General features: G+C 34.5%; 1 protein-coding gene across 1 annotated transcript in view; it reads left to right on the forward strand.

Moving 5' to 3' along the window:
- Positions 1-3,445: 3,445 nt before the first annotated feature.
- LOC116174662 (otoferlin-like) overlaps positions 3,446-20,320 on the forward strand; it is a 52,930-nt gene continuing 36,055 nt past the window's right edge. The window contains exon 1 of the mRNA XM_031492605.1: positions 3,446-3,598. Coding sequence (XP_031348465.1) covers positions 3,446-3,598 — 153 coding nt within the window. The remainder of the gene's footprint in view (positions 3,599-20,320) is intronic.

Consider the following 20,320-nt stretch of genomic DNA (forward strand, 5'->3'; position numbering starts at 1 on the left):
AAATTGGTACGACCTTCGCTGTCTTCAATACAGACGGAAAAACGCTCTTAGCTATACACATGTTGATCAGCTTTGTGAGTGGATAAACAATCACATTCTTTAGTGATTTAATAATCTTCGCATTGAAGTCCGGTGGGTCTTTGAAATGTACATATATAATTCAGCTGTAGATGTAGATTACTTAAACGTTTTTAGGAAAGCGAAATGGGTAGATTTTGGAAAATTTGTATTTACAAGTTACTCTGAAGGCGGAATCGTTATTTTAAATGGCAATCCCTTCAAATCAAGAAAGTGATTCTTTAATATCGCTGATTCTAATCTAAATAATTCAGACCAGTCACTCAACGAGGCCTATCCATATTCTGTTCAATATTCTGTCAGCAATCATGGAATATATTAGATCACTGCAACCTGGATTCTTAGCGAAAAGTTTCTAATATTCCATAAATATTTTTATACTGCATTTTTGAGTGCTTTCCCGGAGTCTAAATTAAAAACACGGCGATGTTACAATTGCATAAGACCAATTACCCCTTATTACTGATATGTACAATACATACAAAACTGAATTTTTAAGACGATTGAGTAATAAACTTCGTCTTAATTACAAAAACAAAATCAAACCGGCGAAAATGACTGCTAATAACATAATTATTTCGCAACAGCCAATAAATTTAAAGCAATGTGGCAGGTTATCAACTCACACAGAAGTTCAAATAGCGTTTCTCCATCGGTTAGCATAAGTCCTGATGATTTTAATTGTTTTTTTTTGTAAATACGGCACAAATAATAGTTGACGGCATTCCAAATACGGCTTAGATGTCTGAGAAATAAGCGTAATTTCCAGGGTAAATTCAGATATTAGTTTTAATGAAATCTTTCAAAATGAAACTAGATGTATTCTGCAGAGGTGTCAAAAAATTAGTAAATCTAAAGATATATATGGTGTTTCAACTTATCTACTTAAACAAAATATACTTACTTAAAGATTGCATCGTTTGTGGCTTTGTATAAGTCAGGAGAAGTTAATGATGCGGTAAATTATAGGCCAATTTCAATATTGCCCTCATTCTCGAAGGTATTTGAAAAGGCAATGAGTATGCAAATTTCCAACTACTTTTGAATGCAACAATCTCTTTTACTCTAAGCAATTTTGTTTTCATAAGGGAAAGAGTATTTCAGATGCTTTGGTTGAATTTGTAAATTATACTTTGAACTGTTTCGATGTTTTTAGATTTTTCCAGGACTTTTGATTATATTTATCACACAATACATTGCTGCAAAAATTACGAATTACGTAGCTTAAAGTTTCCTCCTAATTAGATCACTCACTAGTAGGCGGGGGACAGTTTGTAACCCGAAAGCCCAATCTTCAAATGAGTATAAATTTTGTTTGAAAAGTTATTTTAAAAAACTGTTCGACAATTTTGTTCCTTAACCCATCAAGTATGTATGTACATACACAACAAATTTCGTGGAATTCGCTCCATTTTCGTTGTCCGCTTAAGAATTGCAGTGGAACTTTTTTTTTCGAATTTTCCAAAAATTAATTCCAGATTTGTGATGTTCATGTTCAAAAACCCTCAGATACCAAATTTAATCGCTCTTTCGTGGTAAGAATTTTGAAAATTTTTTATTCAAACCTGATAGGGCATACCGGAAAACCTATTCAAACACGCGCATCCATCTTTGTAATCAAAGTTTATCCCCTCATCAATGCAATGATTTAAACTAGGATTTAGTTATGGATATAAGAATGTCTAGTACAATCATTTGGTTTTGAAAAAGTTTGCGAAAATTCATTAAACATTTCTTCCAGTCCTAAATTACACCCTTTTCTGTCCCCATCGAGAACTCTACGCACTGCTTTTTGCCTTCGATTATAAAACTCGAATTGCAATAAGTCGTATTCGAACTTTTCTTTTGGTTTTTCGTTCAGGGTTACTACAATTTTTAAACTTTGAATTTTGAGTAACGATTTTTTTTACTTTTACGTAACTCATAAAATCGTCTAGCGGGAATGTTTAGGTCCAGGTAATATATGTATTGCGTCAGATAAAAAATTTGAAAACTCCTTCACCTTTGTGTTGAAATATAATATAAATATTATACCGGCCGCTAGTATTTTGTTCTTTGTTATAAAAGAAGCTCGGCTTTTCCTTCCATATATTATGGTCGCTGAAAACAAAATTAAGTAGATGTAGAATTTTGTATACAGCATGAATCTAAGAATTATGATATGTCATTTCAGCCAATTGAAACTATTGACGTTTAGGTATAAGGAATCCTATTCTCATTGAGCTTCCGCTTGTAGAATTTTCTACTAGAACTTTCGTAGACAAATATCGGCCTCGCTTAATTTAATTTGAAACCAAATGGGAGCATGATAACTATAATAAGTTTGATGCCAAACGTATTGAATCGATTGCTTTGTTAATGAACGCACCGACTACGACATTCGCCCTTAATCATACTATTAAGTGCTATCGCCCTAAGATCTCATTAACTAATTGAAAAAAGGGCATCATAGACTTTTAGTTGTCGCATAGAAATGGGGTGAGAAGAACGAATTAATTTCAACTGTTGCGGTGCAACTCATGAATCAAGTACCGTATACAGTTCAAAACCACCACTGTAATCAAACGCAATTAATTTTCCACCCCTAAAATAAACTAAAGTAACACAAAGGAAATGAAACAGTCATTAATAAAATTAATAAACTTCCCGCGCGTGCGTTCGGCGTAATTTATTATTTTTATCCACGTGAACTGGTTACATTTGCATTGTTCGATTCGAGTATTTTGAACACGCACTCGGAAATTTGAAACAATGCGGAAAACACTTACGGTTACCGTATTTGCTTTGCCTATCCGTGCGAGAAACTCTCCATTTAGAATTATAACAAGCTAAACCCGAAATTTACAGGCATCTCTCCTTCATCTCCGCAATCAATATCTTTATAGTTATTAGCGAAGAAAGTGTTACTCTAATTTTCCACATTTTCTCTCTTACAACTCGCGATCTGAGGCCTTGGGGCTTTCTAAATCTTGAGATTACGAAACTTATTAGCACGTCACTCGTCACAGTCAATAACCACCATGGCATTATGTTGGACTTTGGGGAAAGTATAGCTTCAAAGCGTAAAAAGTACCAAAACTTAGAAAGTAGCACAAATTATGTGACAGAAGGTCGTACATATCTACTGTATTGACTATAGCAAAACGAAACCGTCGCGCGAGAATTGGTAAAAAAATTTAATGTCAATTAAGAAAGTCGTTTAAAGTTTTATTAAATCCTAAGCTGGTATATAGAACTTTGTATAAGCAAAGAATACTTATTACTCTTTGGTATAAGTTTAATTTAGAAGTCTTATTTATTGACCCTTATAAGGGACGCAATCAAACACCCGTTCTCGTCTCCTTCTTAATGACTCTTTCGTGAGCATATGAAAATTTGCTCATTGCTTTCTATTGGTATTAAACTTACAGCTGAAATAACATTATTGAAAGTGAAAGTAACGATCTTTTATTTTACAGGGGTTTCACACATTGCTCATGTTTTGGAGGATCCTACAGGAGATAGAATTGTTATAGATCAGGTAAGCGTTTAATTATATACAAATTCTATACTAACGGTGTGCCCCGAATCGACATTCCGCGCCTTCATTTTGGACGTCTTTTGTTTCGGAAAAGTTTTCTTAATAGGAAAACGTGGTGGTTGGTTGTCAGTCTCAAAAACTGCAACCAGGCAGTTTAAAAACGATCAAATTTATCGAATTGAAAGCAAAGATTTTAAATTCCAGAAGCGTTTACTTACAGGGTGTTCATTTGAACATTTTCCACCACGGATTTATCGAAAACCACTGATTAAAGGAAAAAACACCGAGACACGTCAAATATTTGTCAATGGGGATAACTTTATAACAAAAAACTACTTAAAACTTTATCCCAAAATTTTCACAAAGGTAACTGACAGCAGATTAAATTCTTTCTTTCCCATAGCAACAAATAAGTGATAATTTTGTTTGTTTTTATTTTCTATCTGATCAAATTAAGATAGGTCGATTATAGTTATTAAGGTATCAAGGGCGTTATGAACTAAATAACGCCCCAGGTCAACAGTGTAGAACCCAAGGGCCTCCGGCCCGAGGGTTATACGTTGACCGTGGGCGTTGTGTTCATAACGCCCGTGATGCCTTCAACGTTTTATGTCATACTTGAAGATTTTCCAAGAATTAGCGGTGACAGATGATTAAAAGAGAAGATAATGAGAATCATCAAAATTAAGTTATCCATGGTCGTAACTATGGAGATAGATATTATATTTGTCAAACATTCTAAAAACTTTCTGAAAAATGGCAGACGAAGCGTCTCATTTACCAGGCACACGTTCTTGCGCGAGAAATCCTCTTATAAAAAAGAGTACGCTACTTTTGAAAAATGGATGGTGAGTAATTCTGTGGAGGCAATAAACGAAACCGTTATGTTGGGTTACTTCAAAGAGTTGGTATGTTTAAGTAATTTTATTAGTCATTAATCGGAAAGGTGATTTACAGTCAGAGTCATTTTCCCCCAATTCGCTTTGGACGAAATTTGCAATGCTACGTAAAGAGTTAATGGTAAAGAAGAAGTTTATAAGAGTTTCGAAAAATTTGTGCAGCTACAAGGGTATTTAAAACAAGTTCAGAAAAGCTATCGTCCAAAAAAATCAAAAATCCTTACTCGCGAACAGATAGTCGCCTTTCTTACAGAAGCACCTGATCCGCAGTATCTGATGTACAAAGAGGAAAGAAAATGTATGGGTCTGGGCCAAGCTGGTGCGGTGTTCTCTGGACAGTCCCAGAATTGTTCTTTTTACTTCAAAGAATAATGGATAATGCGACATCAACACAGTTCTTTTTACTTAGTTGTTGGAAATAAAAAGTTCGTATAGATTCATTATTCCATATTTATAGGATTTACATAACGCCCGTTGCTACGCATAATTGGGGTTGTCATGGTGGAGTGCATTATTTGTCATTTAATATATCTTGATTTAGGATTATTATACCTGAATAATGATCAAGTATGACATAAAATAAATTAAATAACGATTTTTCTAATTTTCTCAAAAACGAATCGACCGATCTAATAGTATATTAAGTATGGAGAACGGTAAGGGATTTTTACCGTTCGAAGACAATTGTTTGGAGGAGGAGCGAAGCGACGACTCCAATTATTGTCTGAGAACGGTAACCCCGAGGGTAACCCTTAACGTTCGACGTGCTTATAACATTTTTTGCGCGATCGAAATTAAAATTATGCAACCAATTATAAATATGCACTAAGAAATTAACGAGCAGAATAAATTGAAATGATCGAAGTGGTATGGTGTACATCACTAGGTAACCAGTTTATTTGTCAAAATTGAAGTTAATAATTTCATAAAAATGTGCATGTGTCTGATGTAGTTTACTAGCTTTGCACTTCCTTTATGACTTTATGAGCGTCTTGCCATAGGAAACAACAGCACTAATTGTACGTTTAATGTACCTAACAATAATTAAAGATTAAATGTAATGTAAGACTGTTGATTTTTAAAAAGGCGTCGGTAAGTATTTTTGCTGTTCTGTTTTTAGATCGGTAAGTAATTTTGACGTCGTCGTAATCATAGCAACTGGTAAATTCTACGTACTGTCATGGAAACACCCATGGTAAATAGTCAGAAATGACCGATCGCGCAAAAAAGAATCAAACGTCGAAATATTAGACTCATCGATTTATTATGACGTCATCACTAAGTATGTTTACATAGCATCATGCAACAATGGAAGAGAATACGTATGTAGGCAGCCATACAAACAGTGGGTAAGGCAGCGACTTCTATTGATCAATTACTAACAAAATGTTTCGATAGTTATTTGTAACATCACAATTATAACGCATAAGGTTAGAAATAAGTTGTTTACTTTTTCTTGGTAAACCCGATGGCATTTTTGATTATACATCTTTTAGCGCAGAATATGTTCGCGAAACTTACGGCATCTGTAATTGGTATTATTTATAAAACTAACGGATTTTTTATCGGTTAATCGAGTAAAACGCGATAAATTAATGAAAACGGTAGCAAACAGTTGTCAAATTTGACGTGTCGCAATGTAAACGTAAACTACCCTAATTTCGATTGACGGGTAACCTGAAAACAAAAAAAAACTGTTCAATTAAGATTTTTTGTTTAATTTTTTTAATAACGCACTGCCTCAAGATCCTATATTTTGTTAAATACATTGATCAGTCTAATAAATTCCAACACGTATTGTGGTTTAAAATGATGTAAAAATCTTGGTTTGTGGAGAGCACCAGAAAACCACATCAAATGAAACTTATGTCGTGTCGGAAGTAGATTTTCAGTTTTTCACTATAAATTTACACATGAAATTGGATAAGTTAAAAATCAATAAACTTTAAATTCCTCAAAGTTGTATCATTCAGCAGAAAATAAGAAGAAGTTGCAAAATTGATACACAAACACAGATTTTAAAATGTAAAATTGGAGTACTATTCTGTATAAGCTAAAACCGTAAGAGCTCCAAATACCATCATGTCCTTAATAAATTATTAGCAATCGCCTTTTTTGCGGTCCAAAAGCTAGGAAATTAGCTAAATCAAAATTTGTCAAATCGAGTGGGAGTTTGAACTAGGCACCACCTAATTCTAAATCGTTAATCTAGGAACTTCTTGTAGTTTACGTAGGTAAAAGATGCTAGACGAATTGCTTCAATTTAAATTTAACGAGAAAACCGCAATACAAGTTTGCTATTACTTTAACAGTTCTCAAATTTCGCAACAAATATCGAGTTTTATTGCATAGGTACTCTCACCTGAGAACTACTGTACGAAAACTTCTACAATTTCACTAGAATAATCAACGCAATAGCGAAAGCTCCCGTGAAAACTATACGAGGAGATGATTCCATAGCGCAATCTTTCTTCATTACACATAAAAGGTTTTTCTCATTTTTTATTAGCAACCCCATAAATCATAAATATCCCCATAAACTCTGACATTACTTTCGAAGGGAAGCATAGTGCCCGATTGCACACAATGGACATTAAGTGTTTAAAATAGATACTTCTGAAAATTGAAAAATTCGATCCATAACAATTTGAGCTTTGGTTTCGATATTTCATAAGACTCCAAATTGAAATTTATGCTCGCAGCGTTAGTAAATGTTTTAATAACGACGCATCCACGAAGAGCAGGAAAATGTAAATTCAGTTTTCATCTAACTCGTTGATGTGCACCGTAAATAGGGGTTTCATCAAGAATTTACTGCGTTTGCTAAGAAATTGCGTGCATGGTAGCACAGATGTGAGTAATCAAGAAATTAGTAGAGATTAAAGAAAATGAAGTTTGCAATCTTTTACAGGGTGCTGTTGTGTTCGTGTAATTGACAACAACACAAAACATAATGAAAAATGAGAATCGGTTTTTATATACACTGAAATATTCATTGATTTTGAAATTGCAGAACTCCGCAAGCTTTCGTACGGTTCGTAAGACCGGGAAGCGTAGAGATTCTCAAACGGAAATCTTTGCCGATAATAAATAATTTCACTCCGGAAAACAATTTATTTAACAGAATCGACCTTCAAGATCAGAATTTGATTTAAGCGTGATTGTAAAAAGTCCTCAAAATTTGTTATATTGTATGTAAAAAATTGCAAATAACAATTTCATGCTTTAGATTTTAGAATATTAAGTTATACATTTCATTATTAAGCGACAGAGCAAAGCGAATGAAGCTTTATAGGGAGAGTCGTCAGTCCGTTTGTCCATCCGTAAAACTGCCAAACGCCTGGGCTGATTGTGTTCAAACTTTGCAATTGACCTATATGTTTATTGAAAATCGGTGAAATTCCGCTTTTCTAGATCCGCTTTAAACCGATTCACAAGTTGAAGTTGCACAAATTTAACGTCTTTCGTATCATATGCGATGTGCACTCCCCCCCCCCCCCTCCTTCTCCAAATTAATTTTGATTTCCACCAGTATCAAAGGTTGTAGATCATTTTTAAACAATAAAAAAATTTTCCATACGTACGTTGTCAATTTCCAAAATAACGTCTCGACGGATTTGGTTCAAATTTTGGATATGTATTTTAGGCATATGAAAACGAAAAATAACGGGCCGGATTTTTGGAAAAAAATATTGGTTAGATGCACAGCTGAAACTTGAAACCCCTTGATTTAAGGGGTTTCAAGTTTGAGTCCAGGTTGGGTGAAAATATGTTTAAAATGAAGGTAACAATATATTCCCTAATGGTTCATCCAAGATCCTAATTCCTAATAAATTTACGCGTATTTTTCAGAAATCCTTCAAAAATTAATGTTAAACTCAAATGTTAGTTTACATTCTTTGTAGAGTATTTGATTACATTTTAAAGCAATTTCAAAGAGAACGTTTAGAGCTGCCTGAACAATTCATCAGAGAGCAAGTTAGCTTTTCTAAATTTCTTTACCTGCATCAGAATCGCTATTTAAAACAGGCCGGAGCGTGCGTAAAATAGCTATTTATTTCATAAGGATATTACCGTTGTCATAATTAACGAGGATTATTATGGCGGGTAATATCCAAATGAAATACATAGCTTTATCGAAACATACTAGATAAATTGTATCCCTGGTTACGACGAAACAAATCTTAAATTTTTCTCATGATGGATAACGTCGAAATCGTTCCCCAAGATATTTTATTAGAAGCGGAAGAGGTTTCTTTAAATCTATTGCCAATTCAATCCCGAGAATTATACAAAAAAGAGTACCCTGAGTTCTGTACCTGGCGTAAGGCGCGTGGAGAAAAAGGAGCTTTAGAACTTATTATGCTTGCGTACTTTAAGACCAAGGTGAGTACTTAATTTGGAACTTTCCTTTTCGATCTATTCCTTGTTATACCTGCATTGTTACAACATTGTAGGCGGAAAAATATGCACCATCTACGTTATGGACTCACTACTCCATGCTGCGGACTTGTTTGGATATAAAAGAAAAAATAATGAAAATTAACAAATATAGTGTCCTGATTGCTTGTTTTTTCAAATACAGATAGAAGTGTCCCGTGGCCAATCTGTAGATATAAACGGTCATGCTAATAAATAAAAACGCGCTTTTAAGTCTCAATATACAAGTTGATAAGTACCTGAACCCAATAGCTTAGCCGCTTTCTTCCATACAGGTTACGTTAATATTAGAACTCTTGCAACGTTTAAAGGCACTCCGCTGCGCGTCGTGCCATTAAACTCGTTACGCGTGCTTTAAAGACTTAATTATACACTTGTTTCTTAATATACTATTTAAGTGGTTCTTAAGTTCGAGCTTGTCTCAATTTTTTTAAAAATTCTATTTAAGCCCCATACCCATACCCCCACACTACCCCTCGGAGAGAAGAGGATCTCATAATCCTTCCCCAACAATACCGATGACAGCCCTGGAGCCTCAACAGTTTGTGAAAGGTGTTACCGGGGATCTGGGGGGTATGGAATACTTTTGCGATTTCTAGAATACGTTTCAACATAACTCCTCGACTCTTTCGTTTACTCCCCTTGGTCCTACGCGCTCTGCGGTACAGAGAAGATAATCTCATCTACGTGAAAGGCGTTACCGGGGTAACGGGTACCGGGTAAATACCCCCAAGTAGACGGTAGATCGATTGTCATTGCGATTATCTTTTAAATTGATCTACCTGGATATTACGTAGTACGTGGATGATACAGCATTTTTATCTGGACCCGCCATCTTATTAAGAATTGGTTTTGGCGCGTCAATTAATACATGAATTCCACATTACCGACAGAAGTCTCCGCCATTTCAGTGAAACCAAAGGTATGAATAAGTGTATTCGTTTCTGGTGATTATATTCGGAAGTATTTTCATTGACTACGTGTTGATCCCCATTTACTAAAAATCAATGTTCAAACATAGCATATCTATACAGGGTGACCCACTGAAAACAGTCAATGCCAATTTTAACAACAGTTTTGCCAGAAACGCTCGAACACGTCAATTTTAGTTTTGAGGGGACACCTAAATTAAGTAATACTACTTACATAACTTTAACCCTGAGAAGGGGGTGAATTGCACCCAAACATTTTAAATGGGAAGGGGTGGTAAACGCTAGATAGTTCGAAAGGAATGTCCATTCTGTTTTCTGCACTGTTTTTATTTTTCAAATCCGATCAGTAGTTCCATAGAAAACTCGATTTAAAAGGATTTGCAGAGCCTTTTATGCACTTTCCCATTCTACTTATTTCTAGGTACGTCCGTGTTATTGTTTTATTGTTACACTGCAACACAATTTGTAACAATTAGTCTTCCTATAATTCCTACTTATATTCGGGAAGGGATTTCATTAAAAATAAGTAAAATGGTTTTATATAAACAGAAGCTACTTACTCTCTACACTATATGAACATTAGTGAATTATAAACTTATTTACATCTGATTGTTTCTATACCTATATCTAGCTAATCTATTATTATTAACTATGACTTTTACCATTATTATCTACTAAGGGGCGATCAAAAATGAGTTGCTGTCGAGTCGGCGTTGGGAGTTCGTTGTTATTCCCCATTGAATACCTAAAAATTCCTTTTCGATTATTGGTTTATTTAATTCATATTTGCTTAAACTTCTGCTTGCAAAAGCAACCAGGGCGGTCGTTATTGGTTATTGGTATTAGTTTTTCTTTAAGTATTTAAAACGAGTTTTCAAACTCAAGTGTCCATTGAAATTCTACGTTCTTTTTCAGTAATTTGTTTAAAGGGTACGCTATCTTAGCATAATTTGGGATAAACCTACATAATAATTCATGAAAGCAATAAAACGTCGGATACGATCTTCCAAAAGCACGATTCTTGGTTTGGCAAGAATTTGGCACATTTTTAAAATTGAAGATTCGTTTCGTTATGTATTTGTCACAATATCCGGCCTTGACTACCCTTTTCCATCATTTAGAAAAAGTGCAGGGTTTCAGCATTTTGAAGATTTAAAATCAATACAGTGACCCACCAATAAACCAAATACCTTCGTTTGCTCTAAAATAATTTGGGAAGCCAATAAAGTCGTCTACAGTCGGCGAAGGCAACGCTACAAATAAACAAATACTTATCAACGATAATGGAAATGATCGCCCAGATGTAATTGTCCATTTCTAATGCAATTTCATATGCAAGGAATGTCGAATAGATACAGTGACAAGGATATATTTCTAGTAACCGAGTTTCCGACTAAAGTTTGAAAATGGAAACTGTAATATCGCTCTCTAACAAATCACCCTACCGTAAATTTAACATAACAAATATCGATGAATAAAGGGTACAATATCATCGTTTTCCTGTCACGTCACGTACAAGTATATTAGGTAGTTTACATAAAGTATTGGTATTACTGTTTTAGTGCTTTTTTATTGTATAGGTTTTACGAAAGTCGTAAAGTTAATTAAATTAATAACTCATTTTCATTAACACCGAAATGCCAAACCACGTGGACAAGGGCGAAGATACTTCCGGCAGTAACGGCATAACTTACATTTGACTATATAATTTATATAGGTACGCACAGAAAACGCAATAGCGCTCATTTATTGCCCAATTACATTACGCCCGAGATAAGTAAGGAAATAATGTAATCCTTTTATCATTGGCGGGTTTACATGCACATTTACTACCAAACGTGCTTATAGTGGTTATTTACCAGTAATATGCGAGGTGGGAAAACGGCTTCATTTTAGATCTAGCTTAATTTTAATCAAATTCATATTCATTCATTCATAATTTATTAGTCCGAATGATCGCTTATTGGGTATAGGACTCGTTAATTACAATGTGTGGTAACAGTAATAACAAGATAAAATGTACCTATATCGTAAACTACTAAAATCTAACATCACATAAATAGGTACACAAAAATAAATATAATAACAATGAATATGTAAATAACCAACAAATGTACAATAATAAAATATCACAGTCAAAGATCAAAGTTAGAAGTAGAATACAATACTAAAGACTAGAGCTAAGGAGAAAATGTAGTATTTAAATATTCATCTACAGAATAAAAACAATGACTTAGTATATGTTTCCTTACACGATTTTTAAAACAATAAAATGTCGAGTCCCTGACATTACTGGGGAGAATATTATAAAGTTTCACTTGATAGTAATGCTTTTTAGACTTGGAAAGTCTGAAGTAAGGGGTTCGCATATCGTTAGCCTTTCTAGTGTTGTATGCTGCCATTTGTCAGTACCGAGGATTGCTTTTTGTGTAATTCTAGAAGTGCACAATAAATGAATATAGATGGAAGAGGCATGATTTGAAATTTACAAAAAATACTTTGACCGTGTTCTCTATAATGTTCATTGGCTAACATCTTGACGAATTTCTTTTGCATTGAAAACACTTTTTTTGCTTTAGAGGAATTACTTATAGGTTAACACCATACATTAAATGAGAGTGAAATAGTGCAAAATAACATGCCTGAAGGGTGGTGGTGTTAATACATTTTTTTAAGTTCCTTAGAACAAACGTGGCCTTTGCTAATTTACTAACTAGGTAGTCAATGTGATTGATCCAATTTAAACGGTCGTCTACATAAATTCCTAGAACTTTAGCGCATTTTCCTGATGTAAACTTAGGGTTAGAAGAAAACGTAATTACTTGTGTTTTTTCATTATTTAGTTTTAAATTATGGTGCGCAAACCAATCATGAGCAAGTTGCAACGAGTTATGGCTCTTGGTGGTTAGTATCTTGTGGTCTTTATCGGTGACTATTAAAGATGTGTCGTCAGCATAAGCAATGCATTCGTTAGGTTGAATATATTCAAAAAAGTCATTTATATAAATGATGAAAAGTAGGGGCCCTAAAATTGAACCTTGCGGTACACCTTGTTGTGTGGTTAGCAATTTGGAATAGGTACCATTAGCCACAACACATTGCTTTCTGTCCCGAAGGTATGATGAGAAAAAAGTTTTTGCAAGGCCTATAATACCATACATCTCTAATTTATGAAGTAAAATATTGAAAGAAACACAGTCAAAAGCTTTGGACAAGTCGCATAATATTAAAGATGCATGTTCACCCTTTTCAAAAGAGTTAATTATAATAGATATGATTTTGGAAACTGCTTGAGTGGTAGAGCAGCTTTTACGGAAACCATATTGAGCGGGACTTAATAGTGTATGAATGTTAAAGTAGTTATACAGCCTATCATTTAGAATAATTTCGAAGATTTTTGAAAATATAGGAATAATGGTAATCGGTCTGTAGTTGTTTAAGTTGCAAATTTCACCTTTTTTAAATAACGGTACCACAACGCTAATTTTAAATACCTCAGGGTAGTTGCCTTCTGTAATGCATAAGTTAAAAAGAGTCGCCAAATATTCCGCGTAAATATCAATAGTTTCTTTAACTATAATTGCATTGATACCATAATAATCCGAACAGCGGGATTTCTTTAGCTTACTAACAGCTTGAAGGACGTCACATTTGGTAATAGGCTGTAAGAAAAAGGAACATCTTGAAGTTTTTAATTGTTTAATGATTGCAGATGATCTGAGGCCTGGCTTACGCAAGTTTTCAGTAATTTGACTGATCGTGTTAACAAAATAATTATTAAAATTTTCAGCAGAAAATGGCAAATGATTTTTGTTAGAGTTGGATTTGTTTCTTTCAAAATTAACTAATCTCCAAGCATCTTTAACCTTATTATCTGAATTATTTAAAAATTTGTCATAAGTTTTCTTTTTTTCATTATTAATTGCCCTGCGATACTCCTTTTTAAAAACCTTGTACACATTGTACGATTTATTTACATCACAAATTGTTTTAATACAATCGAGGGTGTTTCGCATGTCTTTTAATTTTTTATTGAACCAAAAAATCGGCGGTTTCATATTGTTTATTTTTCTGGTGCGTAAATAATGTACTAATATTAGCATTAAGTAAATTGGTAGTAACCATACGGTCTCACCCTCGTCCCGTATCATTTACTCATTTTTAAGGAAAAATCTAAACTGTATACCCTGTATACGTTAAAACAGAGACTGCCACTTCAAATCCATCAAAAGTTTCTACTTTTTTCAAGTGTATTGGAATTCTATACGAATGGAAACTTTAATTAAATGTCAGACTCGAGACGGATTTGACGTTATGTAAAATTACTCTTTTCAGTTTATCCGCTCAGTACGACATTGAAAAACCTAGAGGCGATATTAAGGGTAGATTGAAATGAACGCAAGCAACGCATTTGACTTTTCCTCTGTACGCAGTTTGTGTATTTGAAATTAACTGCTGTTAATGTAGCTTTAAATGATTAAAAATTCCGCATCGATAGTTTTACTTTAAGAACAAATTTAACCCTCTAGGTGTATCTATCGATTCCCCGATGATTATAACGTTCCTCCTGCTCCGAATTCTTGACTTACTGTTTCAGTCCATGGGTTCATTGTAGCTTACATTCTTCCCGCGAAAACTAAGCTACCAATATACGAGAATATATAAAATTCCAGGACGTACCGAGGGACTATATCCCTGAAATGTTTCCTAATATGAAAATAAAATAATTTTAAATACGGAAATAGAAAAAGGAGTGTTTGTAGCAAACTCTATAATACCTAAGTTAGGAATTGCACACGTAAGAATTTGCAACGACGTTAACGAATTAAATTTCGAAACATAATGAATCCAGAAAATACGATACGTAATGAACATAGGTCAGTTAAGTTAGTCAATGAAAAAAAAATAGACAATGGAGACTATATTGCAACAAAATCCGTAATTTCAATTTGTAAAGAATATAATGACGTAATTCAATTGTCAAACGACCAACCTACTTACAGAAAGAATTGGTAACCTTACCACATTCACAACGACAAGAAATTAGTAAACAGGTAAATAATTTATTAGAAAACGATATAATAGAACTGTCAATTAATCCTTATAATTCACCTTTGTTAGTTGTTGATGATTGTCATTGTACCTCCAGAGAAATGGAGACTATAGTAGTAGACTTGAGACAACTCAATAAGAAAATTATTTCTCTAACCCCCCCCCCCCCCTCACGGTCCCATGTTTTAGTAATGCCGCTCATCCCTATCAACTGATTGCTAACTGATATTTGACGTCAACATATGTACGAGTATGTTTGTACCTACTGGATTGTAACAAAATCTCGAACAAAATATCGTTCCTTCCTTTGTCATTATCCGCAAAGTTGTTCCTAATTCATAAGCTGCTTTTGATTCACTGCCAGGCTATTGATTCTGCAGAGAACCTATGTTTTTTAAGATTTTCTCCTTACCCAGAAAAAAATTCTTTTTTGGTGTACAGTACGTGTACCTTTCATGTTCCTTTGTTAAATGACGAAAAAGGTACACGTACACCAAAAAAGAAATTTTTGGAAAGAATCTTTTTTTTAATATTGTTAGTTTTCTTTAAAATATTAGCACATTCCAGAACACCTTCTTGGAAATCATGAACAAAATCACGTTAGTTTGTTAACTAACGAAATTTTGTTCATGATTTCAAAGAAGGTGGTCGGGAATGTGCGAATATTTTAAAGAAAACTAACAATATTTAAAAAAAAGAGATTCTTTCCAAAGGATTTTTGCTCGACTAGGTGTCGTAACAGATTTATGAAAAGTCTCCAAGAAAATTACTTTAACGTTTGCAAATAGTTTCTAGTAAAGTTTCCGTAAGACCTGTAACATTTGTAAAAGAATTTCTATAACGGTTACTCAGATCTCAAGATAAAAGATTCTTTTAAAACTACGAAATATTTTAAGCAAATTTCTTAAGAAAATTGGTAACCTGTCTCAAAAACCACGAACATTCCTAGGACGTTTAGCTTTAGAATAGTAGGTATATTTCATTACCAGTCCAGAAAGGAAGATTTTCCTGTGGGCGCATGACGTTTCCCGCCAAACACGAAAAGTCATGCAAACACGAGAAAAGCCTTTCTGGACGTGTAATGAACGATATTTTTCATTATACCTCTCCGAAAATAACGAAGAATAATTATTTACATTGAAGTTCAAATCCAATTTGATAACAGATTCTGTTGCTTGTCTTATGACGCTTAAACACCCATTATCTTCAACATCATCAATAATCGAGCGAATTAAATCGTCTCGTCTACATGCTCCGAAAACTCCGAACACTAAAATTTCCATAGTAAGTAACCATTTTATATCTGCAGCTTGATGCAGATATTGCTCCCATGTTATACATATACTCAGAACCAGTGATTTTTTTGGGATGTTGCGGACCGTCTGACGTTTCAAAAAGGCCGATGGTTTTGCACAATTTACTAGCGTTCACATTTTCTTTTACCGCAAGAATCACTGAAAACCTACCCCATAACGTACTTTTTTCACGTTTTCTTCAACTCACCAGTTACGAAATTTTTCATTTTCCTTTTCGCATCTCTCTTTTGCGTAAATTGATTAAACTGTGCCCCCCCCCCATTCCCCGGGCCTTGAGTCGAACATTCTGGTGATGTTGTTTTCTGCTCTGCTGGTAACTATACAACTGCTATGGATATGGGGGAACGTTGTCTATTTGCACGGGAAAAGCGGTCCATTTCGTATATACGAGTAAATGCTGTACTATGGCTAACATCCAGAAGAAGGGAAGGTTTTCTACAATTACTATCTGTTTTAATTGTACAAAATATCCTGATACCCCTAAACAGTCTGGTCACTTACATTTAGTGCAAGGACGGCATATCAATTTTAGTCCTTGTAAATCTTTTTAATTTTTATGTTTTTTAATTGAATTTTTTTTTGAATAATAAAAGGTGCTTCACTTTTTTATTATCGAGTTTATTATCGTTTAACGAATAAGAGTTAGGATTATTGACCTTCATACGTGACATCAGGAACATTTATCAAGTAGTTTACGTAACGACGTTCGACGTAAAGTATTGGTTTGATTGTTACTTTTAAATACCCGATATGAGCGTGAAAGTGGAGATCGCATTTAGAGTCGGTCAGGCGTAGAGTGCACTTCACCGGTAAGCAGGAAAAGTTTATAAAATAGATTTATTGGCATTAATACATTAACAATATTAAAAGGTTTTTCTTTCGGCCTTAGGTGGTGTTGAAGTGAAGGTTTGTAGGATGAGTAGGCTCAAAAGTCAGATTTCGTTTAGTATTTTTATTTGGTAATCCAAATATTTCGGACGCACTTTGCTGTCCTTCCTCAGTGGGACCATGTGGGAAAAGCTTAACGATTAGCAAAATAAAATCAAACAAAAAGACAGGTTTACAATTGTGTGTAGTGCACACAATTGTAAGACTGTACTAAACGAATTCTGACTTTTAAGCCTACTCACCCTACAAACTTTCTTTAAATAAGGTGCGAATAGCTTTCGGTTTTTTCCAACCACAAGCTTTCTGCCAAAGCAACTAAATGACGAAAGTAGGCTTTACCCCCACGGCACCCGTCTTAAAAACGTTAGCGAAACCAACCAATCGAATAAAGGTATGGAATGCTTTAAGGTTTCGAAAAATTAAGAAGGATTAAAGGGTAGGTAACCATCTCCCAGCTAGAAAATGGAAATTCAAAATATTTCCCTTGCCAGAGGATACGGAATTATAGTCTGCATTTGAGCCAGGATTTTAAATTTTTACAATCCCAATTTTCTCTGTCTGTTTGTCCTTTGGCACAACCACCAAAGAAATTCTAAATGAGCACTTTTAAAATGTATTAATCGGTGCCTAAAGGAACAATATGGTGCTCTTTCTTTCCAAGTTTTAAGAGTTTGATTTCCAAAAGTCTACTGTTAAAAGCATTTATTGGCGTTTAAGGATCTTTTAAACTTTAAGGGTCTCTCGATGCACTGCCAGGTCTTTGGACTTTAAAAGTCGCCAAACATGCCTTTGGGGCCTTTTAAATGTACAGGGTATTCCAAATTACTTGTTTTCTTCGTTTTTGGGGATACTTTTAGAACTAAAGGAGAGAGAAGTGATGCGACTGGCACTTTTCGTAGTTACTTTTTAAACCTGTCCAGATTGATTATGTTCATTTTGACGTATGACATCAAACATACTGATTACCGAGAATATATAGTACATATTTCAGGAAATACTCAAAATAGCAGTTTAATAGAATTCATTTCAAATTCTATTGTAATCAATACAGGGTGGCCATTTGAAAACGAAACAGAGCCTATTTTGCGGACTTCAAAACATTTACGAAAAAATCCTCGGAACCATTTTTTTGCTAGTTTCGCCCCCCTGGGGGCAAAGCCATAGCGGGGGTGACAAGTGCCCCTAAAATTTTAAATCGAATGGGGGGTCGAGTGATACCTTATTTTAAAGGTATTTTTATGTAGATTATAACTCTTAAGATTTAATCAATTTTATTTTAAGTGCTTAAAGCTAAACTCAATCAAGTAAATGTTGAAAATGTTGGCATTCGACTTCCATACAATAATACAGGTTTTGTTCAAACCTTTCTCGTACTTTTTGCAAAACTCTTGGGGTGATTTGAGCTCCTCTTCTTCCAATCCATTGTCCTGGAAACGTTTGGTCCAAATATTGACGAACCCCTGCAGCATAGTGGGGTGGCGCACCATCTTGCTGAAATACTAGACGATTTTCCAAGTACTCGTTATTTTCTAGTATCTCCACTAATGCTGGATGAATCGTATTTTCTAATAACTCCAGGTACATCTCTCCTGTTAGATTGCCAGGTAAAAAGAGAGGGCCTAGGATATGGTTACCAAAAATGCCAACCCAAACATTAATTTTTTCGGGATGTTGTGTATGCACCACACGAAATATCCTGGGATTTGAATCAGCCCAATAGAAAAAGGAGCATTTATTTCAACTCTTTCAGGATTTCAACTCTTTCAGGAAGTGGATAAACCATTATCACTGTTCAATGTATCGATTTTGCAACTAAATAACTTTAAAGTGCTATGATTTGACAACAACAATTAACAATCACTATTAAACTTGAAAATGTTGCTATAATTACGCTCTCAACAATAACCAAAATTTAACTAATTCATTTACAAACATTTTTTTTCATAAGAAAATGTTGACACGTTTTTATAACTTTTATTAGCTCCTGTATCGGCTAGGCAAATTAGTAGCGATTTAAAAGTTAAGGGTTATAATCCACATAAAAATACCTTCAAAATAAGGTATCACTCGACCCCCCATTGGATTTAAAATTTTGGGGGCGGTCGTCACCCCCGCTAGCGCTTTGCCCTTAGGGGGGCGAAACTAGCAAAAAAAATGGTTCCCCCTTGAATCAAAAATTGACGGGTTCAAGGATTTTTTCGTAAATGTTTTGAGGTTCCCAAAATAGGCTCTGTTTCGTTTTCAAATGGCCACCCTGTATAAATTAATCTAAAGTCTTAAGGAAACCATGGTTTAGTTCTCAAAATATCGTCGAAAAACAACGAAAACAAGCAATTTGAAACACCCTGTACTTAAGGTTCTTAGACCTTTTAATAGTCATGAGGGCAGAAGGAGTTCAGAAAATACAAAAATATCCCTTTCAACGTCACATCACAGATTTTTCAATCAGTAGCGGATCCAGGGTAATATCTTGGTGAGGGAAAATGTTAGTACAGTGATGATTAGGTACCGAGAACAAGAAAATCTACTAGCGCTCTGGAAAAAGACCGGAAAGGTTTGGGGGAAATCTAATCTTAGTGTAACTGCGATGGTTTTTATAAAGGTTTGAGACCGTTTTGGAAAAAATCTAGAATATTCTGGAAGGGCTTTGAACATCGTTGGGAAGAGATTTTAAAAGATACAAAACTTTTGGTATTAGGGTTTCCTGATGTTTTTCTAAATTGAGATCCTTTTCAAAACTTAACTTAACTTAATTAATTAACTTAACGCCTGATTAGTCCAGGCACGGTTGCGAATTATCTAGATACAATGGATTTATTAGGAAATTGTGGATCGATGCTTGGTTCGAATTGAGTATCTATCTTAACTACTCTTAACTAATGTTAAGGCCTCGGACGGACGGACAGAGAAAATAACAATAATATCGCCTTCCAAGTTGGAAATGCGTTGGATTATTTCAAATTAGCTACAAGGAGAATCGATTTTCATTTTTCTAGTACTTTTTCGCAGTAGCTAAAAGCTTTCGCCACCCCCAGTAATGCGGGCGGTAATTTTCCTTATCTCCCTCATAATCCTTTTTTGGAAGTGAAATTCGCACTTTTTGTGCATACGCTTGTAGTGCACATATTTCAAAACGTTACCTATTTGAATAGAGCACAAAGGAATTTACAGGACGCTAAGTTATGACTGTTTTAG

Source organism: Photinus pyralis, unplaced genomic scaffold (assembly GCF_008802855.1).
Source record: "Photinus pyralis isolate 1611_PpyrPB1 unplaced genomic scaffold, Ppyr1.3 Ppyr1.4_LG6, whole genome shotgun sequence".
Classification (NCBI taxonomy): Eukaryota; Metazoa; Arthropoda; class Insecta; order Coleoptera; family Lampyridae; genus Photinus; species Photinus pyralis.